Source organism: Fulmarus glacialis, unplaced genomic scaffold (assembly GCF_000690835.1).
Source record: "Fulmarus glacialis isolate BGI_N327 unplaced genomic scaffold, ASM69083v1 Scaffold35631, whole genome shotgun sequence".
Lineage (NCBI taxonomy): Eukaryota > Metazoa > Chordata > Aves > Procellariiformes > Procellariidae > Fulmarus > Fulmarus glacialis.
In genome coordinates, this window is record NW_009191478.1 from 1 (window position 1) to 19,286 (window position 19,286).

Consider the following 19,286-nt stretch of genomic DNA (forward strand, 5'->3'; position numbering starts at 1 on the left):
CGCCTGCGGCCTCCCGCCAGGCCTGTCCGGCTTAAATCTCCGGGAGGGGTGTCTTGTTTTCCCTTTTTGCCCCGAAAGACTCCCGAAACATCTCTTTTTAGAGATATACAGTGACTCGGAGACAACATATCCTTCTGTGTTACTGCAGACTGATTGGGTGGAGGCGGTTTGTTTTTTGCGGAAAAAAACCCAGTTAGATCCTCTCTATCTATATAATACTGAGACTAGGACTTGGCTGTGTTTTCAGCTGCTTTTTAACAGTTCTTTCTAAGTCTTATTAATGGCATTTGTGCCTAGTTTTATCTCACTAAAAAGTTTTCAGCAGTTCTCTTGATTAAATGAAGAGCCTGCCCTGTTAGTTGTTTGTGATGTGCTCGCTTCATCCCGATTAATCATTTCCTTCATTCTTCTGGCCTTGTTTCAGAAGAGGGACATCGCTCATAAAGGTCTTCTCCATTGTGTCACCTGCTAATGGGATGTTTCCTTGGATGTTAGTAATGTGGTTGCCTAAATTAACCCGAGAGCATCCACAAGCTGCAGTAGGTGCTTCTGCTGAAGAGGGTTCTCGGTGGCGCTTCCGCACACTTGCGGACTCATGATTTGTTTGTCCAGAAAAGCACAACTGAGGAATCAAGAATTTAGGCTTAACGCAGGGCTCGTGATAAAATTTGAATCGTATGTGTTTGCTAATTTATTGAGGGGAAAAAAACAATATGCAACTAGAATTCCTCAAAGTTTAAAGAGAATATGAACACAAGTTCTTTGTTTTGCACTGGTGTTAGCTGCAGGCAGCTTTCCTGCCAGAATTAATCTTTGGATTACTTTGGAATAGTTTGTGCTGCTGAATTAGAAAATAACATAATTGTATATATCAAAATTTCTAAATCCTGCACTGTTAGTATTAGCTAAAAGATTATTCCTGCAGTATGGGAAAATTCTATTTACGTTTATTTCCTGTGGTTATTTTGTTTCTGAATTATCAGGAACATCCCAGTAATGTGAAAATAGTATTCCTTCCCAATGAAGGTGTCATTCCCAATTAGAAATAATTGTGAACTATTCCCTGCTATAAACGTTTGCATTTTCACTACATCACCCATCTGATGCCGTGCTTGTTCCATCAAGAACAGAACAAATGTCAACCTGACAAAAGGCTAATACAGAAAATTCCTGGATCCTGTTTGTAGTAGGTGTCAGGAAACTGGCATTGCATAGAGATGAGGGTTTTATAGGTGGTAAATGCTATGGCTGACTAGTAACTCTTGATTGAAATGCCCTGGAGGAAGAGGAGTGAGGAAAAAAGCTGTATGCCTTTAGAAATAATCTACACAGATGAAGGAACTCTGTTATTTTTCTTTAGCGTGTCTGTTAAAAATGTTTGATGTTTCAGTTTATCTTGGCTTTACTAGCTGCTTCTTTTTTGTCAATATCTGTTAGGAGCTTGTACGTCAAGGAGAGGCACTGAAGCGCACAGAACAGATGGTAGATAAAATGGACCAGGACTTGAAGACTAGTCAAAGGCACATAAATAGCATTAAGAGTGTTTGGGGGGGCTTGGTAAACTACTTCAAAGCCAAACCTCCAGAGAGCAAGCCAGAGCAGAATGGAACCCCTGAATATTATGCTAACACTAGGTAAGTAAAATAAATGTTTTACTTGGGACTTATCTCCCACAGCATCTCTGAAATGTCACCAGAAAATCAGAATTTAAAAGATCTGTTGATTCTGTCAAGTAAACTCCTGAGAAGGTGTCTAGCTCCCTTTTTCCTTTAGCTCTGAGAAAAATATTTTCATTTTTATTTGTAGTGGTAAGAATAACTTCGTATTTGTGGGAAGTTAGTTCAAACAATTACACAAAATTATGCAAGTAATTCTTCAGAGTCTTCTGAATTATCATGCTTACTTCAGTCTTACCAGGAAATCATGATTTGTAGCATTGACATGCTTCCAGTTAAATATTATGTGTATTTCTCTAGCTTCTATTAAAAGCTGTAAATAAAAATTAATTGCTGTGAAATTACTGTGTCGTACAGTACTTGTCTCTCGTCAGTTGAGAAATTTACGTAAAGCTTGGTAATGCTGCATGCATTGATTTCCTCCGTCCCTTCCCCCTCCGTCCTCCACTAGAGGAAAGGAATAGGTTGCCTCCAAGACGGAAGATATAGTTTTGGTTTTGATATCAAAGTTTCCATATGCTATTTTCAGCCCTAAAGCGACCAGTTCTGCTTTCACTGAAGACAAATGCTAATAGTTCATTTTAAAGGAACATTTTGGATCAGGTCTAACAAATTTGTTCTTCTTTTATAAATTTGATACCTGTTCTTGTTTAACAGATTCAGAATGAGGCCTGTGGTCTATAGGAATGTTCTCTTTTTATTCTCTTTATTATTAGATTAAAAGAAGCAATGGTGTCTAGTAAAGAACAAGAGTCGAAATACCAGGAAAGTCATCCAAATTTAAGGAAGCTAGATAATTCAGGTTTGTTAACTTTATTTTACTGAATGTCTGTCATCAATGCGGGGCAAACTTGCACAGTGGTGAAGGCAGAGACCCTTCAGCCTGCCCAACTGCTGACTTATGTTGCTGCCTAACGCCTGGAGATTTGTATCCCAGCCTTCATGGCTTTAAATTCTAGAGCATTGTTTGCCCTAAAACTCTTTATACCTATACTTAAGATGTGAAATTTTTTTACTTGGATACAGATTTTATTTAGCCCTTCCTGTGGGGGATTTATGCTATATCCACTAAAGACTTTAAAAGCATGCAGTGCTTATATTTGCACAGAGGAGACTATAGCCAAGAATCCATACAATGTGCAGGCAGCCATGTCATATGTTTGCCAAAATGTTAACGTATTCGTTCAAAGGTTCTCCTTTTTAACCATCATTTGTCATAGTTTTCAGATATGTTTTCCTTGTTATTTCAAACATGGACTATAACCCTTCATACTGAAGCCATTACTTGATTCACACAAGGAAGCGTACAGGGCTTGGTCTTGTTCCCCATTCTCACAATGCATTAACTTCTGGGATGACTTTATGTGCAAAGTAACTGTTTCTTTTTAAAGTGAGGTTCAATTATTTAGTTTAGTTAAGAGTGAGAAAGCAGCAGGGTATCTTTATAGTTGTAGTTCTATAAGTAAAGAAATGCTTTTTGGTAACATTAATCTCCGTTCCACTCCACGTAATATTAAAAGTCTGTCCCATAGAGGGCAGAAATAACTCTCTGGTGGCTTGACCTGGGGAAACGCTAACTGCTGGTAGAAGTTACCAACCTACCTGCTTTGTTGGTTGGGTGGCTGGTTTTTTTTCTTTTTTTCTCTCAACTACCTAGTGGAACTACAAAAGGCAGCCCAAAAGAGAATAATTGTAGCTTAATAACTGTTCATCTTGAGGGGTGCCCTATAGATAGTGGTGTTGGACTACTTTTGATACTCCTGCTAATAGGTTATGTGATTACATGGCAGCTGTGGTCAGACTAATTTTAATACCCCTTCTAAAACTTTAAAGCCTCTTCTTGCTAGCTTTTTTATTACATAATATTCTGTATTTTATACTCTTAACAGACAATGATTTCAGCAGAGCAGATTTAGTTTCTTCAGTGCAAATGGATTCCTATCCGAAGAACCAACACTTGAGAGCTTACCACCAGAAAATTGATAACAACTTAGGTGAGTGAGAAAATTGAAGCTGTTTGATGTAATAAAATCTTCAATTTTTGGTTCTTAAGCCAGAGAAAATTACTAAGTAATATATTGCCAACAAGCACTTTTTCGTTTAGTTCATATGTGAAATTTGATAATAAAAAAACCCCATTTGCTTGTATTCTGCATTTCAAAACTATCTACATGGCAGAATCCAAAGTTTGATTGGAACACGCATTATTTGAATGGTAGAATGCTGTGGGATGTTTGTGGGTTAACTGCTTGCAAATATTAATAACAAATCTGAGTTAGAAATGCATTTCATGTGAAACCAGCTAGAAACAAACTGGCTAGAATGCCTGGAATAGTATAAATCTACTGTGGAAACTGATACACTGTTGGCATTAATACTTCAACTCTTCTGCAACATGCTTGTGCTTTAGAAATAGTTAGATTTTGAACTGTCCCTGAGCAAAGAGGCCAGGGGAAAAAACCCCACACCAAACGCATGAGTCCCCTTAGATCATCTATTGACTCTTACCAAATGTGAACATGCTAGCAAATCTCTGTCATTTGAATGAGGAAATGGTGCTGAAGTATCCCGTTACACTTGCATTCAGGATATGAAAAATGTCTCTTTGAATCATCCTGTAAGTTGACTGGAATATCACTGGGACAAGCAGGCTTATCCATCCACTCTGAAAAATCTTATTAAGCAGGTCCTAGTAACATTAATAAGGAAATACTGCTTCAAATTGACATCCAGATTATACCAATACGGATACTTACTACTTCTTTTTCTAAAGCTTACCACTTACATTGAAAGATGCATTCAACTTACCTAACTGACAGTTAAACTTGGATATTAAATTGTACATCAGTTTGGACCCAAAAAACTTACAACTGTGCGCAGCTTTTGAAATGTTTTGCAGAAAATAGGAGAATCGAAAGGCACTAAATATTTAATTTGTGAATTTGCTGCATTTCTTTTATTACTTCCCAAAACCATTCAGCTGACTTTCTCTTCCTTTGTTTTGTAGCATATATACAAAGTGCCTCTTTGCTTACATGTATCGCTGTTTAGCTGACCTAGAAAGAAGAGATTGGAAAGAAATCAGAAAGGAATAGATCAAAGAGAAATAGTCAGGCATAAGAGTTAGTGGAAGCACATTTGTTCTACTCCCAAGCCATGCAAAACTTACTAGCGTTAGAAGCATTTCTACCAATCAATCATGCAATAAAATAGCTTTCTTGTAGCCAAATTAGAAAATCTGGAAATGGGATTTTTCTATCTATGATGAATAACTAACTGCTTAAATCTTCAGTGTATTGACGATACCTCTGCATGAAGTTTAAAGAAAAACAATTGAGGTAGTAAGCATATTGTGTATACTGAGCTGAGAAAAGATGTACCCAATTTTCTGTGAAATATGTTTTTTAAAAAAAAAAGTAAAAACTACATTACAGGGTATATCATTTTATAAAGATCCAATTTGGTTTTAAGCATTTGTAGTTAGCTTGTAATGGAAAAAAGAAGGAAGTGATTATTTCTGGTAGTAATATGGTAGAAGTGTTAAAATATCGGTGCTTCCACTATTGGAGAAGATCACTCAGGCTTGAGCAGTTGTAACTAACATTTTCTAATCCAGGATTTTGGAGAAGAGGGAATCCTGATAGTGTCCATTTAAACAGTATGTTTTATACTGCATTGATTCCTTATGGTCCCTCTCTTCGTTGACAGATGAGATGTCTTCTGGGTTGAGTCGTCTGAAAAACCTAGCTCTTGGTCTGCAGACAGAAATAGATGAGCAAGATGATATGCTGGATCGGCTAACAAAAAAAGTAGAGACATTAGACGTCAATATTAAAAGCACTGATAAAAAAGTCCGACAACTTTAAAGGATTTTTAGAATTTTTTTTGTCCAGCATCAGTTCTTCTCAACCGATCTCTTAAAAAATTTTGGACAGTATGTGTTTCTCTTTTTTTTTCTGATGTTATTGATTTTGTTGTCATTAAAATTGCATAATCTTAAGTGCAGCATAATACCTTAACTTTCTTCTTAATGTACATGGGAAAAGTGCACACTGAGTAAAATCTCTCAGCACTTGGTAAATGCTTTTGTGCTGGATACCCTGCTCAATTGTGTAACTGTGCGTCATGTGCGTGGAGGAATTTGCAATCTACAAAGCTTCAGTGTCCTTGGCCTGGGAGCTGTGATGAGAAGAGTAACTGCATTTTGCCTCTGTTTTGGGGAAGGGGCAGGGGGAACAGAATGTGCTTCTTTGTTCAGAACAAATGTTGCTAATTCTGTTTACCTACAGCTATTTTAAATTCTGAAAAAATGCCGATTTCCAGCTGTAAAAATAATTCAAAGTGACTGTTCTCTGGCATTTCTAGGGCTTAAGGAACGAACTGTTCTGTGGAAGTTGTAAAATATCAAGGGTGTCATGCAGTAATGATAATATTCTCTGTGTGTTCCCTTTCCTAAGATGACTTTTGCTAAATGGTGGACTCACGAACTGTGGGTCACCAAATGCTATCACCTTTACAGTATTTTCAGTAAAGATCTCTAAGGGTATCTTATGGTCTGCAAGAAATGTTGATTGACAGTGACCCAAAAAGTTTGGGTAACAAAATCAGGACTTAAACGTATGTGCTCTTAAAGATTCTTTTGTAGAAATTGTCACCATCTGCTTTTTTATTTTCTGTTCTTTCTCAGCTTATTCAGTTAAGTGGTTATTTGAAAAATAGCTTCCATTTCAGAAATGGAGAGTTGGTCTGACATTGCACAAACAGATCATAGGAGATTGGTCTTTAGTTTAACATTTATTTCAAATGTGATTAGGGATTGAGCAGATGCTGTGTTTTCCTAGGTAATGTGACTGTTTTTAAGAAACTCAGCTATGGTTCACATACTTCTGCATTGGATTAGCAGGTATGAAAGGTTCCTGCAAATGAAGAAGAGCTCAAAAACATTTTTGAGTCTTCCAGATACAAGTTGGGCCTTCCAATTTGTTTTATTCTTTTTTAAGTATCACTGTAGAACAAAATAATTACAATTCTGCTACCGCCTGTAGACATGACAATGAGAACTTGCTGTCTGTCTTGAAAACAAGTAAGTTATTTTGGTTTGGAGAGGCCAAGGAACCTGTGTCAGTATTGCAACACTCGCTCTCACAAATGACAATGAGTGGCTAAGAAGAGATAGTTACTTTCTTGAGCTGGTGCCACATTATCTTATGAATTAAAGGAAGACCTTGGTGTTTAGGACTATCAAGCTCGTATCCTTCATGAACATCACATTCACACCCTCCCCTTTCCTTTTTTTTCAAGGGATTTGTTACCTTCAGCTCACTTGCTACATAGTGCACCCAATTGTTCAGGAGATAAAAGAAAACTTGAGCCTTTCGTGTGTCGTGAAAGTTCACTTGTAGAAAAATAAATCACTAAAAAAGCTACACTTCTTGGACATAGTATTGTGGAAAAAAATATTATTCCTGGGATTACTAGCAAAGTAGAGTTGTGAATTAGATTTAAGGTGAGCCTCTGTTTCCTCTTATGTTATTGATGTCATTGATTTCAGTCCCTAAAAAACCGTGGTTTGCAGGGAAGTAAAACTTCAAGAGCTATTAAGTACCTTTAATTGCTTTTTAATTTTCACTTTGTGTCATTTATGCTCATTTGGAACCATAAAAAACCTTACTAATGTCAATGTATCATCTAACTTCTTGGTGTATACCATGATTAATTCTTTTTTACTCTGTTAAAACATGTATGAATTACATGATTTGATGTCTCAAGATGGTTGATACATTTATTTAATAAATGATACAATCATTAGTTTTCAAAATGTTAAGTACCTCAGTGAAGAAAGATTGAAACTTTGATTATACCTGTTTTAGTTTCTTATTTGACTTTCTCCTTGTAATAAAAAGGGTGAAAAGACTTGTATTTTTTCTTATCCCAACGCTGGTTAACAGAAACACTTGCATCTTAGGATGTATAAATTCTCTCCAGAACAGAGAAGACCAAAAAATTGCATAGTAATTAATAACACTCCTTTTAGTGTGAAATCTGCCTTCACCTGCATGCAACTATTTCACAACTGAATTTTTTCCAAAGGAAGACTTTGGTAACTAGGATGTACGCTGAGACTTTCTCCACTAAGTTATGGTTAATGGAGGAAAAATGTAGCTGGAGGATCTAGTTGTGTTATGTGTAGCAAGAAATGTGGAGCTTGAATCCAAGCAAAAATTTTTATTGATTTAAGAGTGAAGTATGTTGCCTTTCCGATGCAAGCTATTCCATTTCTTTAGTCTAAATTATTTCACAAAACGAACTCAAGTTTTTGGTCAACTGTTTAGTTGTATTAGCCTTATGAAATGTTTACTGCATCCTGGATATCTTTGATGCCTTTAAAACACAGGCAGGGAAGGGGAATAAAAAAAATAAATCCCTATTTCTGCTTGGAGAACCTCATGATCCAAGCAGATGAGAAAACCAGGATGTCAGCCATGTGGAAGTTATACAGAGGTCTAACTTGTCATCTCTTCTAACAATGCCACTCACTGTCTCAGTAATGTATGTCTTTGCTTAGGCTTTCCTGCTCTATTTATTATTTTTGGTTTGTTTTTTTTTTTTAATGGCCTTGTTTTAAGGGATTATTTCCCACACTGGATTTCTTTTGTGGGGAAAAAAAGATTGTGCATGGGTATAAATGAATTTCTGCTACAAACTGAATTCCCTTTCTCAGCTTTCATACAGATGCTTTGTGCTGACAAAGAACTTAAGTCTAACTGACATGAGGAGACCACACTGTTTTGTAATAGTGATGAATTTTTTTTGCTCGTTAGAATAACTTCCCATCCTGCAGAAAGGCGAAAGTTAAAGGAGAAAAACCACATGATTTTTGCCTTTCCAGGAAATGTTATTTTGCATGTGTTATGAAGGACTTATTTCAGTAGCTTTTCTTACTATTTTCTGAGAGAGTTTCATTTCTTCTTGAATACTGTTGAAAAACTTACCTTGTGTAGGGTGTAGGACTTTCAGAAGAAATTTAATTTACACTCAAGTGCTAACTTGGTAAGTTAAATGATCTTGCCTAAATACTCATGTTGGCATAGAAATTGGTGTCCTCGCAGTAAATAGCTCTGGTTAATTTTATTCTTACTGTCTTGAGTAGAAGTTAAATATTAAGGTCAGAAGAAGATAGGAAAAAAAAAAAAAATTAAGTCTTCTTTATAAAAGGTGATTTTCCTGCCTCTCAAAAAGTTTGCTAATAAATTTTGAAGAGGTTTTAAACACCGGGAAGGAGCATACCCTTCGTAACATAGATATAAAAAGACATACTCTAAAAACAGCAAAGAAAAAAAAAAATGGGAATAACCAGTATCTGACTACTAGATTCCTAAGTGTATTTGATCTTTAAATTTCCTGAGCGTTGAATTAACTACTGTAACAAATAATGCATAGCTGAATTTTAGTCTGTACTACAAAGATCTGTTGCTGTGCTGAACTCTATTGGCCTACTGAAATCGTTGGGACACTATATGGTGTCAGGGTTTTTTCTAATGTGTGAAATTTGTCTGAAATATTTTGCTGCCTAGTAGTTTTTGTGAAGTGATGTCACTTGTTAAATGGTGAAGTAGAAAATACTTTCCAACCACGCTGCCTTCTGAACAAACAGATTTTTGTAGGCATTTTTACAAGCATAACATCATATGGAGGGTATGTGTTAATTTTGACTTTGAAATATATGGGGCTTAATTTTCAAAATCACAGGTAGTGATTATTTGTGTCTATGGCTTTTTTAAATAGTACTTTAATTCTATGCCACCCAGGTGTAACACTTTTTATACAAGTCAAATAGAAATATCCTTTTCTTTTATTTCAATGCTAAACTGGACTGTAGTTCAGCAATTTAGGAGATTGAATGAAATGAGTGTTGAATGGTAAGACGGTCAATAAAGGTGCTTATTGTTAATGGAGAGTTTTTGCATTTATTTCCCAAAATTTTTTCATTACAACTTCATTGACACTTCTTTCCCATTATAAGATTTGTTAAAATGCTGGACCTACTCTGTTAGGTTTGTGCCAGAATGGAAATAAGTTTGCAGCTGGTGGGTTTTGTTTTCTGAGAATAAAAAGAGGGTATTACATTTCTACTTGACTCTTGAGTAGATTCTTTTAGATCCTGAAAGAGGAATGCAAACAGGCATCTACTTTTGCAAAACTTTAACTGCTGATGATAAAGTAATTCAAGATACGGCTTGAAAAGTAATCTTGCCATAGTGCTTGGTATTATTGGGAATATCATAAATTGGATGTATGGATGAACAAGGCAGGCGGAACAGGAGTAAAGCAAAAAAAAAAACCAACTATCTTGAAAACTTAAACCCAACAGGGATGTAATATTCCTGTGTGGTTCCAAATTTGGTGATGGCAGAAAACTTCAGAATGTCCTGACTTTCAGTTAGGTTCTTATCTGTCTATGAAGGGAGGAACTTGGCTTCTGAAAATTTTTTGTGGTAGAGTTTAATTAATTTTGTTTGATACCATAAAGCAGAGATTCAGAAGTGCTATTACAAAAGCTGTGAAAAGGGAAAGTCAATATGCTAGAGAGAGATTGACAGGTTTTTTAAAATTCAGGTAACTTTGTTTTGCTGCCTTTGTGCTAAGAGTTCTTCAAGAAACAGGAATTGAGAGCTCTTCCATCTCGGCACTTTATTGTTGCATATAGAAAAATCAAAATAATGTGAAAAGCACAGTGGAAGATGGTAGAGAATGGAGCAGTGCAGTGGATTCTGGATCTCTGCTAGGAATATTATTAGCTTGCTCTGCTTGCATGGAGAATCAGTTTCTGAGTCTTGGAAGAGAGGATATTTCACACAAATGTTTGCTTATGGCTGCTCAGGCATTTCAACCCTTTTGTGTTTTCTCAGGGACTTCCTTGCTTACAGTTGCCTTTCTGGGAAATGAGAGAGGGAAGGGGAGGTAAAAAATGCTCATGCAAGTATGTAAAACCAGGCAGAGCGGGTGCTGTTGGAATGAAGGACCTCCATGCTTCTGCCTGCCTCTTCCCCTTTTTCCTGCTTCTGAAAAGAGGTTTGGTTTTAGGAGGGAGTTCTACAATTTTCATTTAGTTTTGGTAGGTGGTTGGTCAGTTTGTTTGCTTCCATAGAAATATATTACATATTCCCGAAATGGGAAAATATGGAGAACAACTGCATTGGGGCCAGAACTGAAGGCTTGGTAAGGCTCACTTGAAAGGAAGCACGGAGGTGCCCCCAGAATAAACAGACTGCCAAATCGGGAAGATCCCTGAATGCCAGACAGGGTTTTTCTAAATACAGTGAATTTGGAGCCCTGCCTCAGCTATAAAAAGTCTAGATGGATTGTGACTTTGCTGTTGGTGAGGCAGAACCTTCTAGAAAATGGGCTTCCAGCTCTAGCTGTGGATATTTTGGGCAAAACAATGGACCTCCTTGGCATCTTCATTCTAGATGATCCTTCTTTTTCCTCCACATAAATTGTAAATCTGTTCTTTCTGTTAATGGATAGCAGTTATTTGCCAACGGTGAGCCTTGCCTGCAGATCAGCACTCTGAAAAGCCGCTAGAATTTCTATTGCTTGGAAGAAGAAACCTTTGCCCAGCTTTAGCGTGTCTCGCAGCCTTCCAGGGTCAGCTAGGGCAGCAAGGGTATGAAGTTTGCCACTAAGGCCATGCTGTATGTATTAACCCTTCAGTGTAGAAAGAAAGTTTGGAATGCGTATGTCGGTTGCTGACCCTAGAGAGTGGGAGACACTGCCCAAAAAAGTTTCTAATTTAAGAATAGGCATGTTAGAGCTGTTGGGAAAAATTATACAGTTTAATTATTTTCCTTTGGTTTTACTCAACAGAATTTATTACTGACATTATGTATTTTGTAAAATAGGTGGAGTCTAGACTCCTTATTCCTGACTTTTAGTCTCTCCCTACATTCAATCAAGTTATTAATCAAACAGTTCACTTTGTCTCACTGAACATTTGCTATGTCTTTCCCAATCTCTTCCTTTCTCTTTCATCCTTTAAATTCACCCACTCTCCATCCCATGGGAAAGAAATAGCTAACGGAAGAGCTTTTCTTCAATATTCAGTGTAGCAACTTTGCCAGTCCTAATTGAGTTCAAATTATGCAGGTACTAAAATCTGACTTGCTTGCCCTAAGATTTGAGCCCAAGATTTCTCTTAGAATTTCTGTGCAACCCCAGTGTTTGTTTGCATCTAATGTTTGGCTAGATGGTGTTTACTGGCTAGCATGTTTGGGTGCCATTGAAGAAAAATTCCTGCAGGAATTCCCTTGTGTGAAGCAGCTGAAAAGGGCGGTGATGCAGTCTGTCTTGGCTTCTAGTAAGATCCACAGTAATGTCAGTCCTAAGCTACTGCATACCAATACTCATAACATCAGGTCTTGACAGTCATAACTTTTTTGCCTTATTTTCAGCGTTGGCTTGTGTCTGGATTGGCCAATCTGTTTACATCTCTGCCCACTGGTCCTCTTGGATGATGATGACAGGATGTTCCTTCCCTCTTTGAGTGAAGTCTAGGCAGAAAGGCAGCCAAGAAATCCAGGTTACAAAAGGTAGTAAGTTTAGTAAGGTTACAAAACTATCATGTAAGAAAGCAAAGGTTAAAACCTGATTGCATCCACCTGCCCATGGAGAAAGCTTTGTGAGGGAGGGACAGCATCAGCCTGTATTTTTCCTCCTGGAATAATGCATGCAGAATGACCAGGACGGAATGTCTGAGGACTTGTTACCTGTAATTTGACTTTTGTGGAAAGCCAAGAACTCTTAAAAGGCAGGAATTTGATGGAGACTCAGACAATTCGAGATTCAAAGTTCTGCAGCCTTCTGCCCTGAAAGTGTTTAGGCTGCTAACAGCACTGCAGAGAAGACCTGGGATTCATTTTATCTGCTTCGTTGTACATTGTTGTGCTATAGGCTGTTGACATTTCTGGCATTTATGTTTATTCCCAAAGCTGCACACAGTAATATAGTATAGATAGGAGCTAGCAGCATTTGTGGGTGCTAATCCTCAGTCCCTGCCTTTGTGATTCTCCCGACCTTACCACGTGTGCTCAGAATGGCAACATAAGCACAGTGACAATGCAGCAGCCTGCTTTGCTATGGCCAGCCTGCCAGCTGCCACCTCTCTTCCACATGCTCCGTGTTCAGTTGTGACTGAGCCAGATAGAAAATATTCATTAGAACATACTGTATAATGATATGGAGAGAAGGATGTTCTTTCCTAAATGACATAGTTGCAATAATTCAGTGATGGGTTAATTTTTGTTGGTACATGTTTAGCAAGATCTAATGAACTAAAACTGAATTGCAACATTAAGCAAAGCGCAGGTGAGAAAACTAGCTTGTCAGGGTCGTCTTATCAATACACCAACCTTATTAAGCCACGGAACAACTCTAGCGTGCTATAAACTGGTATTTGTGGCACAGAAAAAGTAACCTTGTTCTCAAAAGATAAAAAGTGGCCTTCTAGATACAGAAGTGCTTTAGCGGGTCTGCTTTCTCCTTCTCCTAATTAGGCGGCAGAGTCTTCCCAGCTGAGCAAAAATACCATGGGGAACCATTGTGCTGAATTACAGCAGAAAATACTAAACAGATTCCTCTGCTTTTTATGCACACACTTCCTCTTAATGCTCACTTGTATCAATCAGGGGAATATCCTCCCATACTAGTACTGTTTTCAGAAGTCCATATAAGTTGGAGTCTAGCTCCTCTATTTGATCTTTCATCGCTATTGACTTTGAAAAGTTTTTATTTTTCTTAGCCATATCCCTCAGCAATTTCATGTGCCATCCAAGCAGTGCATTCATTATTGAAATTTGTGTGATTTAATAACTTCCTGGCACAATGATTCTGAAATGTGGGAGGAAAAATGGAGAAGGGTTTTTCCATCTCTAGGTGTTTATTTTACTGCCTGAATCCTTGCTCTTGACCCTTTTGAATGGCTTTTTGTTGAGCTGCATTTCAACTGCTCTTGTCCAGTGCAGTGTCTGAGAAAGACAGTGCGGTCAGGCTATCATCCTTGCAGCTGAAGGTGGTGGGAAGGAAGCTCATTCTTAGGAATCTGATGTACCTGACAGCTCTCGCATTTCTAGCTTCGAATTTCTGGAGCTGTTTTCCTTTCCGCAATCTCCATAAGTTAAATAAACACTTTTTTCAATTGCCTGCTTTACTAATCAGTGTTTGAAATGCAATATTGAGGCCGTATTCCCCACTGAAGCTAACATGCACTATGCGGGGTTTATAGTGGCAGCCTGCCAGAAGCCTGAGAGCTTCACCTGTGCCCAAGTGAGGTAAGATGAACAGCACAACCAAAGCAGCTCTTCACCGTGGGATACAGCAGCACATTGCCGGTTTCCACATATCATCGGAAACCAGCAGCTAGTGGCAATGACAGAGAAGTGGGGTTTGGGTGCATTACACGGCAAGAAGCTAGAGCCTTAATTCAAAAATGTACTTACTTAAGAAATAGGCGCGTATTTATGTTGAGCGTCACATTAAAACCATTAAGCTTTCTTATATCTTTGCAGTTAGGCACATGTAAATGTATTGCTGAGTCAGTCTGGCTGTGTTAATGATCTGTGTGAATCTCCAGGGAAAGTCTCCGCTTCCCCAAGTGTCTCAAGTGTCAGAGTTATGAAGCCAATTCCTGTAAGAACAATTTTCATTTGGTATTTGAGAGGAATCATTAATTCCAACTTACCCTTCCTTGGATTACTGATAAATAATGGAATTAGGTAACATTTGAAGAGACATTTGTTAAGCCTCTACAACCTTGTTACATACCTGCCCAAAAGTACTTAAAATGAACAGTCTTAAGAAAAGAAAGAGAATTTCTGATGACAGTTTTGGATGCTCTGTTGTTTAATTGTTCATCTGTAGGCCATGTAGTATAACATAATGTAGTTTTATTTTTACTCATCAACTGCTCTGCTGTTTTAGTACCTCTGTCTGTAGTATGGAGTGACTGGAAGATTGCCAAGTAAAGGAAAGTCTGCATGTGAACAGCCGGGAGGGATAATATGTAAATCTGGTGGAAAGAGGCAATTAAAGGCAGTGTTGAGATATAATGGAAAATAGACAATATTGAGCCTCATCAGAAATATCAACATAAATAGCAGCTACTGTACAATGTCTCTGAAGTGAACTTTGTTGCTTTAAATAACTGCATTCTACAGAAAACAGATGGATTATGAAATCTGTGAGCAGACTTCCAGAAAACAGTTTGGTCTTCAGGAAGTGTCCATGTTGATGTTCAACATATCCTCCTGACACAAGGGGACAAAAGGCTGCTTCTCCCTGCTGTTGTATTTACATAATACAGAGAGGAGCTGGAAAGTTGGATTACATGCAAGCCAAATATAGCTGAAAATAATACTGCATGTCGTATGTAACTATGAATGGAGATGAATAGAGAGGAAGTGATATCTGAGATAAGCAGTATAATAAATGCTGCCTTGTTGCTTCGTAACGCAACAGCTGAGGAGGTAACACACCAGTGAAACAAATCAGAAAGCCCTGACTAACCAGAGGGACCATGCCGATAGCTTACCAGAATCTTGGTATCACCAGCAAATCCAGCTGCATCATTTTTTGACAAGAGTGGGTGGACTGGGAAGGGACAGATCATTCCAAAATGTTTAACTTTATATTACAAATGAGGACAGATTCAGGCTGTGTTTTAATCCTATGGCCTATATTTGACCATCCTTGTTTTGGAATAATGGATCAAAAAGCTCAACACAGTTTCCTGTATTCTACCAGAACAAATACAGCCATTTGTTCGCTTGCTTTGTGAATGAGTATGATCAGTCACAGCCCAGGCATAGCAAATCAAGCTCCTGTTTGCAGACAGGACAAGACAAACTTGGCAATATGCATTAACTGAACATAGTTCTTGCATCAGGCAACACATCATGTGCTGTCTCAGTCACATTCTGAGCTAAAAGAGAAACATGCAGATATTTAAGGATCTTTGGGAGGGCCCATGAAAGTGGTTATTTCTTAATGCTAAACTTGTTTCTTTCAATTCTTTAGTTCTCCTCTTCCAGCATAAGCAAAGAAACAGAAGAAGAGCTGCTTATTATTCTTAACAGTTATGTTTCAGTCTTCATGAAATGGAAATGCATAGAAACACACAAAGACGACTCACTTCTGATATGCTCTGCCTACAGAGCCTTACTCAATCCAGAATTTCAAACGTGTTCACACTAGACTCTGGTTGAGTCAGAGCAAGTGACTTGTGGGGAACTAGGATGGAAGAAGGAAAACCCTGATAATGGGACTAGAAATCATTCCTTTTCTTCCTGGATGCAGTATTGTGTGGTGCAGAAAAAGGGAGGCAACTAAATGCTACTGCATAACTGGACCTCCAAACATTCTTTTTGAAATTAATACATTATTAGATCACAAGTTTTCCATGATGAGGACCAAAAATCTGCAAAAAAATGCAACAACAAAATGCTAAATAAATGGTTTAACTAGCAGTTTGTATGCTTCCCCTTTCATTTTTGCGTTTGCTAAAGATACTCTACATATCTGCAACAGCACAGTTTGCCAAAAATTGATGTCACTTTTTTGTGTTGCAGGGCATCTCTCAGGCCTTTAGAAAAGCAGGAAGTACCAAATACTCATTAAATTCAGGAAGATTTTTCTAAAAAGATAGGTATTTCTAAAAAGATTAACTATACTCTAAAAAGATATGACTGTAAATTCCCTCTGGTGCTTGTTAAGGCTGCCTCTGCACAAGCGGTTTTCTCCCTTTATTTAACATCTCTCATACAAGTATCAGTTGCACTGAAAGCACTGGCATAAAGGGCACGGCTGTCTTAATCTTGTGTCATCTAAATTAATTCTAGTGACAGGGTAGCAAAAGTGCTTATATATTGCTTCTGCTAGCACTGGTAGGACATTTTTTAAAGGTAATTTAGACATTTAATTATGAGGACTTTGAGCATGTAAGTCTGTGCTTACTACATTTTATTCTAGCTCGGCTGTCTTGCTTGTTATTTTCTCAAAAATCTAAAAGGTATCAAACATCTATGGTTGTTGAACCTCTCTGGGAAACATCTTGTGTTGTGTTTGTGTCTTGAAAATTCTATTTAAGACTGAAGTTCCAGAAAAGCCAGTTTGTTACATTCCAATTATATATGTCATTAAGAACCATGAAATGCAGAGAACTTCCATTAAAACCTGTTCCACAAACAATTCAAGACAGAGAAAGCCAAGAGTGAGTAAGAAAATTAGGGTGACTTTTAGCTTCCTGAAATCCTACAAGCTTATAGAAAAAAACCAGGGCCTTTGTGTTACTAAAATAGCATTACATGGTCTAATAAAACCCTGTTTTTGAAGGGGAGAACATAGTTCAGGAAATAATGGTGTTTTCAGGAGGGGATTTCTGAACCTGTCTTTAAAGTTAATGGAGACAAAGGTACAGATTCATACAAAAGCAGGAATTTGGGCATAAAGAAAGGGAACAAAGACATTTCATGAACAATAAAACTAATTCAAGAAGGTACAGACCTTGGTCAAAGATTTTTTTTCCATGATTTGGGTTGACTGCTTCATAGAGTTGCCAGTAAGGGCTGAACTCCCATTTCAGCCATTCCTTCTAAATAAAAGTCTCTCTCCACTCTCTGGCTGTCTATTTTCATGAAAATTGCAGAAATCTACTATCTTTGAGCTTATTCCTCTCCATAACATATGGCTGAATTTGGCCAATGGTCTCAAAATTTACTATGGTGGGGAAAAGGAAACAGGCAAACATAGGGAATGCATAGTCACAAAAGACTAGCTTCCTTCTGGAGATGGGGGGAATTCATAGCTTATGAATTTAGAGAGCTTCTTTCCAGGATTAAGAGAAATGGAAATATATTGTAAAGGCCCTATAGAAAATTAAAAGTCCGTTTACCATCTGCATGGTTTAGTACTATACTCTAAAATGTAATGGGGTTTCTGCTTTTCTTGGCTTTATTCTACTTCCTGGATAATATAATGATGTTAAGAAAATTAACACTGAGGTTTCCCTGTCAAGGGTCTATTTCAAAGGAAATAGCTAAAAGGCTCTAACAGTCAATATATTCAGCATTTCCCAAATCACTCTACTAATCTGCAATTAAAAAACATTGGCTCATTCAGTCTTGCTGTAGGACAGAGGCAATAACCAGAAGACCCCTTCAGGTCCTTTCCAGCCTTTTATTCTTGTATCCTATTTATGCACACTTACTAGTTATGCTCCTAAGTAGTATTTAACCACTCAGACCATTTAGGCTAAAATTTTACTTGGTCTGTCTATAAGTGTAGCTTGGTTTCTGTCATTCCAGAACTAGTGAAATTAGCAATAGATGCACACTTGATTTGTATTAGCTACCTCATTTCTTTCTATTAGTTATATTTTCAAAGAACATGTTCACCGTCTATCCACTTGATGGATGAGCTGCCGGAGAAAACACTCTGGAGGAATTCAGCTTCTAAAAAGGTTGACGTAGCAAGTAGCCCTGACCCATCTGTCATGATTTTGAAGACAGACGTTGACTCCCATGCCCTTTATTCGCCTTTGCGTCACAGACCAGTAGACCTCTGTTTTTACAAGGCTGGGCTGGAGGAGTTGCAATTTCAGCTAATATACTGCTGTGCAAGTAATTCAGCATCCGTGCTGCAAACCCTGGAGAATGCAAGGGTCCAGAGGAAGCAAAGGACTGTATGAATGCACAGAGAGCATGAATGTCACCGCACTGCACAAAGACAGAGAGCAATGGCTTCTTTAAATGGAAATGCTTTTGGGAGGAAAGACAGGCATATTGTTTGCAAGTTAAAAGTAAATTATGTATCATCATGGCATTAGCTCTGTGGGGAATCTAAAGACCTCCAGCCTGCACTGCTACTGCCTCTAGACACTTCTGTTAATTTTGACATTAAATGCCATCAGAATCTATCATCTCCAGCAGAGCTTTCCATGCACAGGGAATACAGGATGGGGCTTCACATACCAAACAAAATTCATAAAGTGACCTTTACCAAGAACATGTCAGGAGTTAAATCCACCCTAACAGGGGATTTCCTTTAAATGCTAAGCGTGTACGACATTCTCCTGCCAGAGAATGAACTAGAGGGAATTTAAACATTAAACAGTTACATATTAAACAATTCTGCAACAGAATCTTTACATTTCAAATCATTTCTTCAAAAACATTAAATTTACAATTTTTACCAATCTGCTCTCAGGAGCTTGCGCAATGACTTACAAAAACCACAGAAGAAACTCATCCAGAGCCTCAGAGTGCTTTGTATGACCCAGAGTTATGCGTTCAATAAGAAGAACAGATGGGGAAAGGAGAATTGAATTCCAGGGGAAAATAACATTATTTTAATGGAATTTTGCGCTAAAATGGAGAATGACTGTGGGACATGTACAAGGAGTCAGTTCTGGATGGGAGACGATGAGAGGAGACAGTTCTTGACTCAGCAGTGAGGAGCCTGTTGGAAGGAGAGGGAAGAGACAGACCGAAGGAAAGGGGAGGGCTCCACCGTCTCCAGGAGACAAGCTGGAAAGAAGTCCAAGGAGTGAGGGTGTGGTTT

General features: G+C 37.9%; 1 protein-coding gene across 1 annotated transcript; it reads left to right on the forward strand.

Moving 5' to 3' along the window:
• The first annotated feature begins 1,443 nt into the window (after positions 1-1,443).
• Positions 1,444-5,542, forward strand: SNAP29 (synaptosomal-associated protein, 29kDa). The gene is made up of 4 exons (XM_009586708.1): positions 1,444-1,634; positions 2,393-2,478; positions 3,587-3,670; positions 5,385-5,542. The coding sequence occupies exons 1-4, from the start codon at positions 1,480-1,482 to the stop codon at positions 5,540-5,542; spliced, it is 483 nt and encodes a 160-aa protein (XP_009585003.1). The 5' UTR covers positions 1,444-1,479.
• Positions 5,543-19,286: the final 13,744 nt, after the last annotated feature.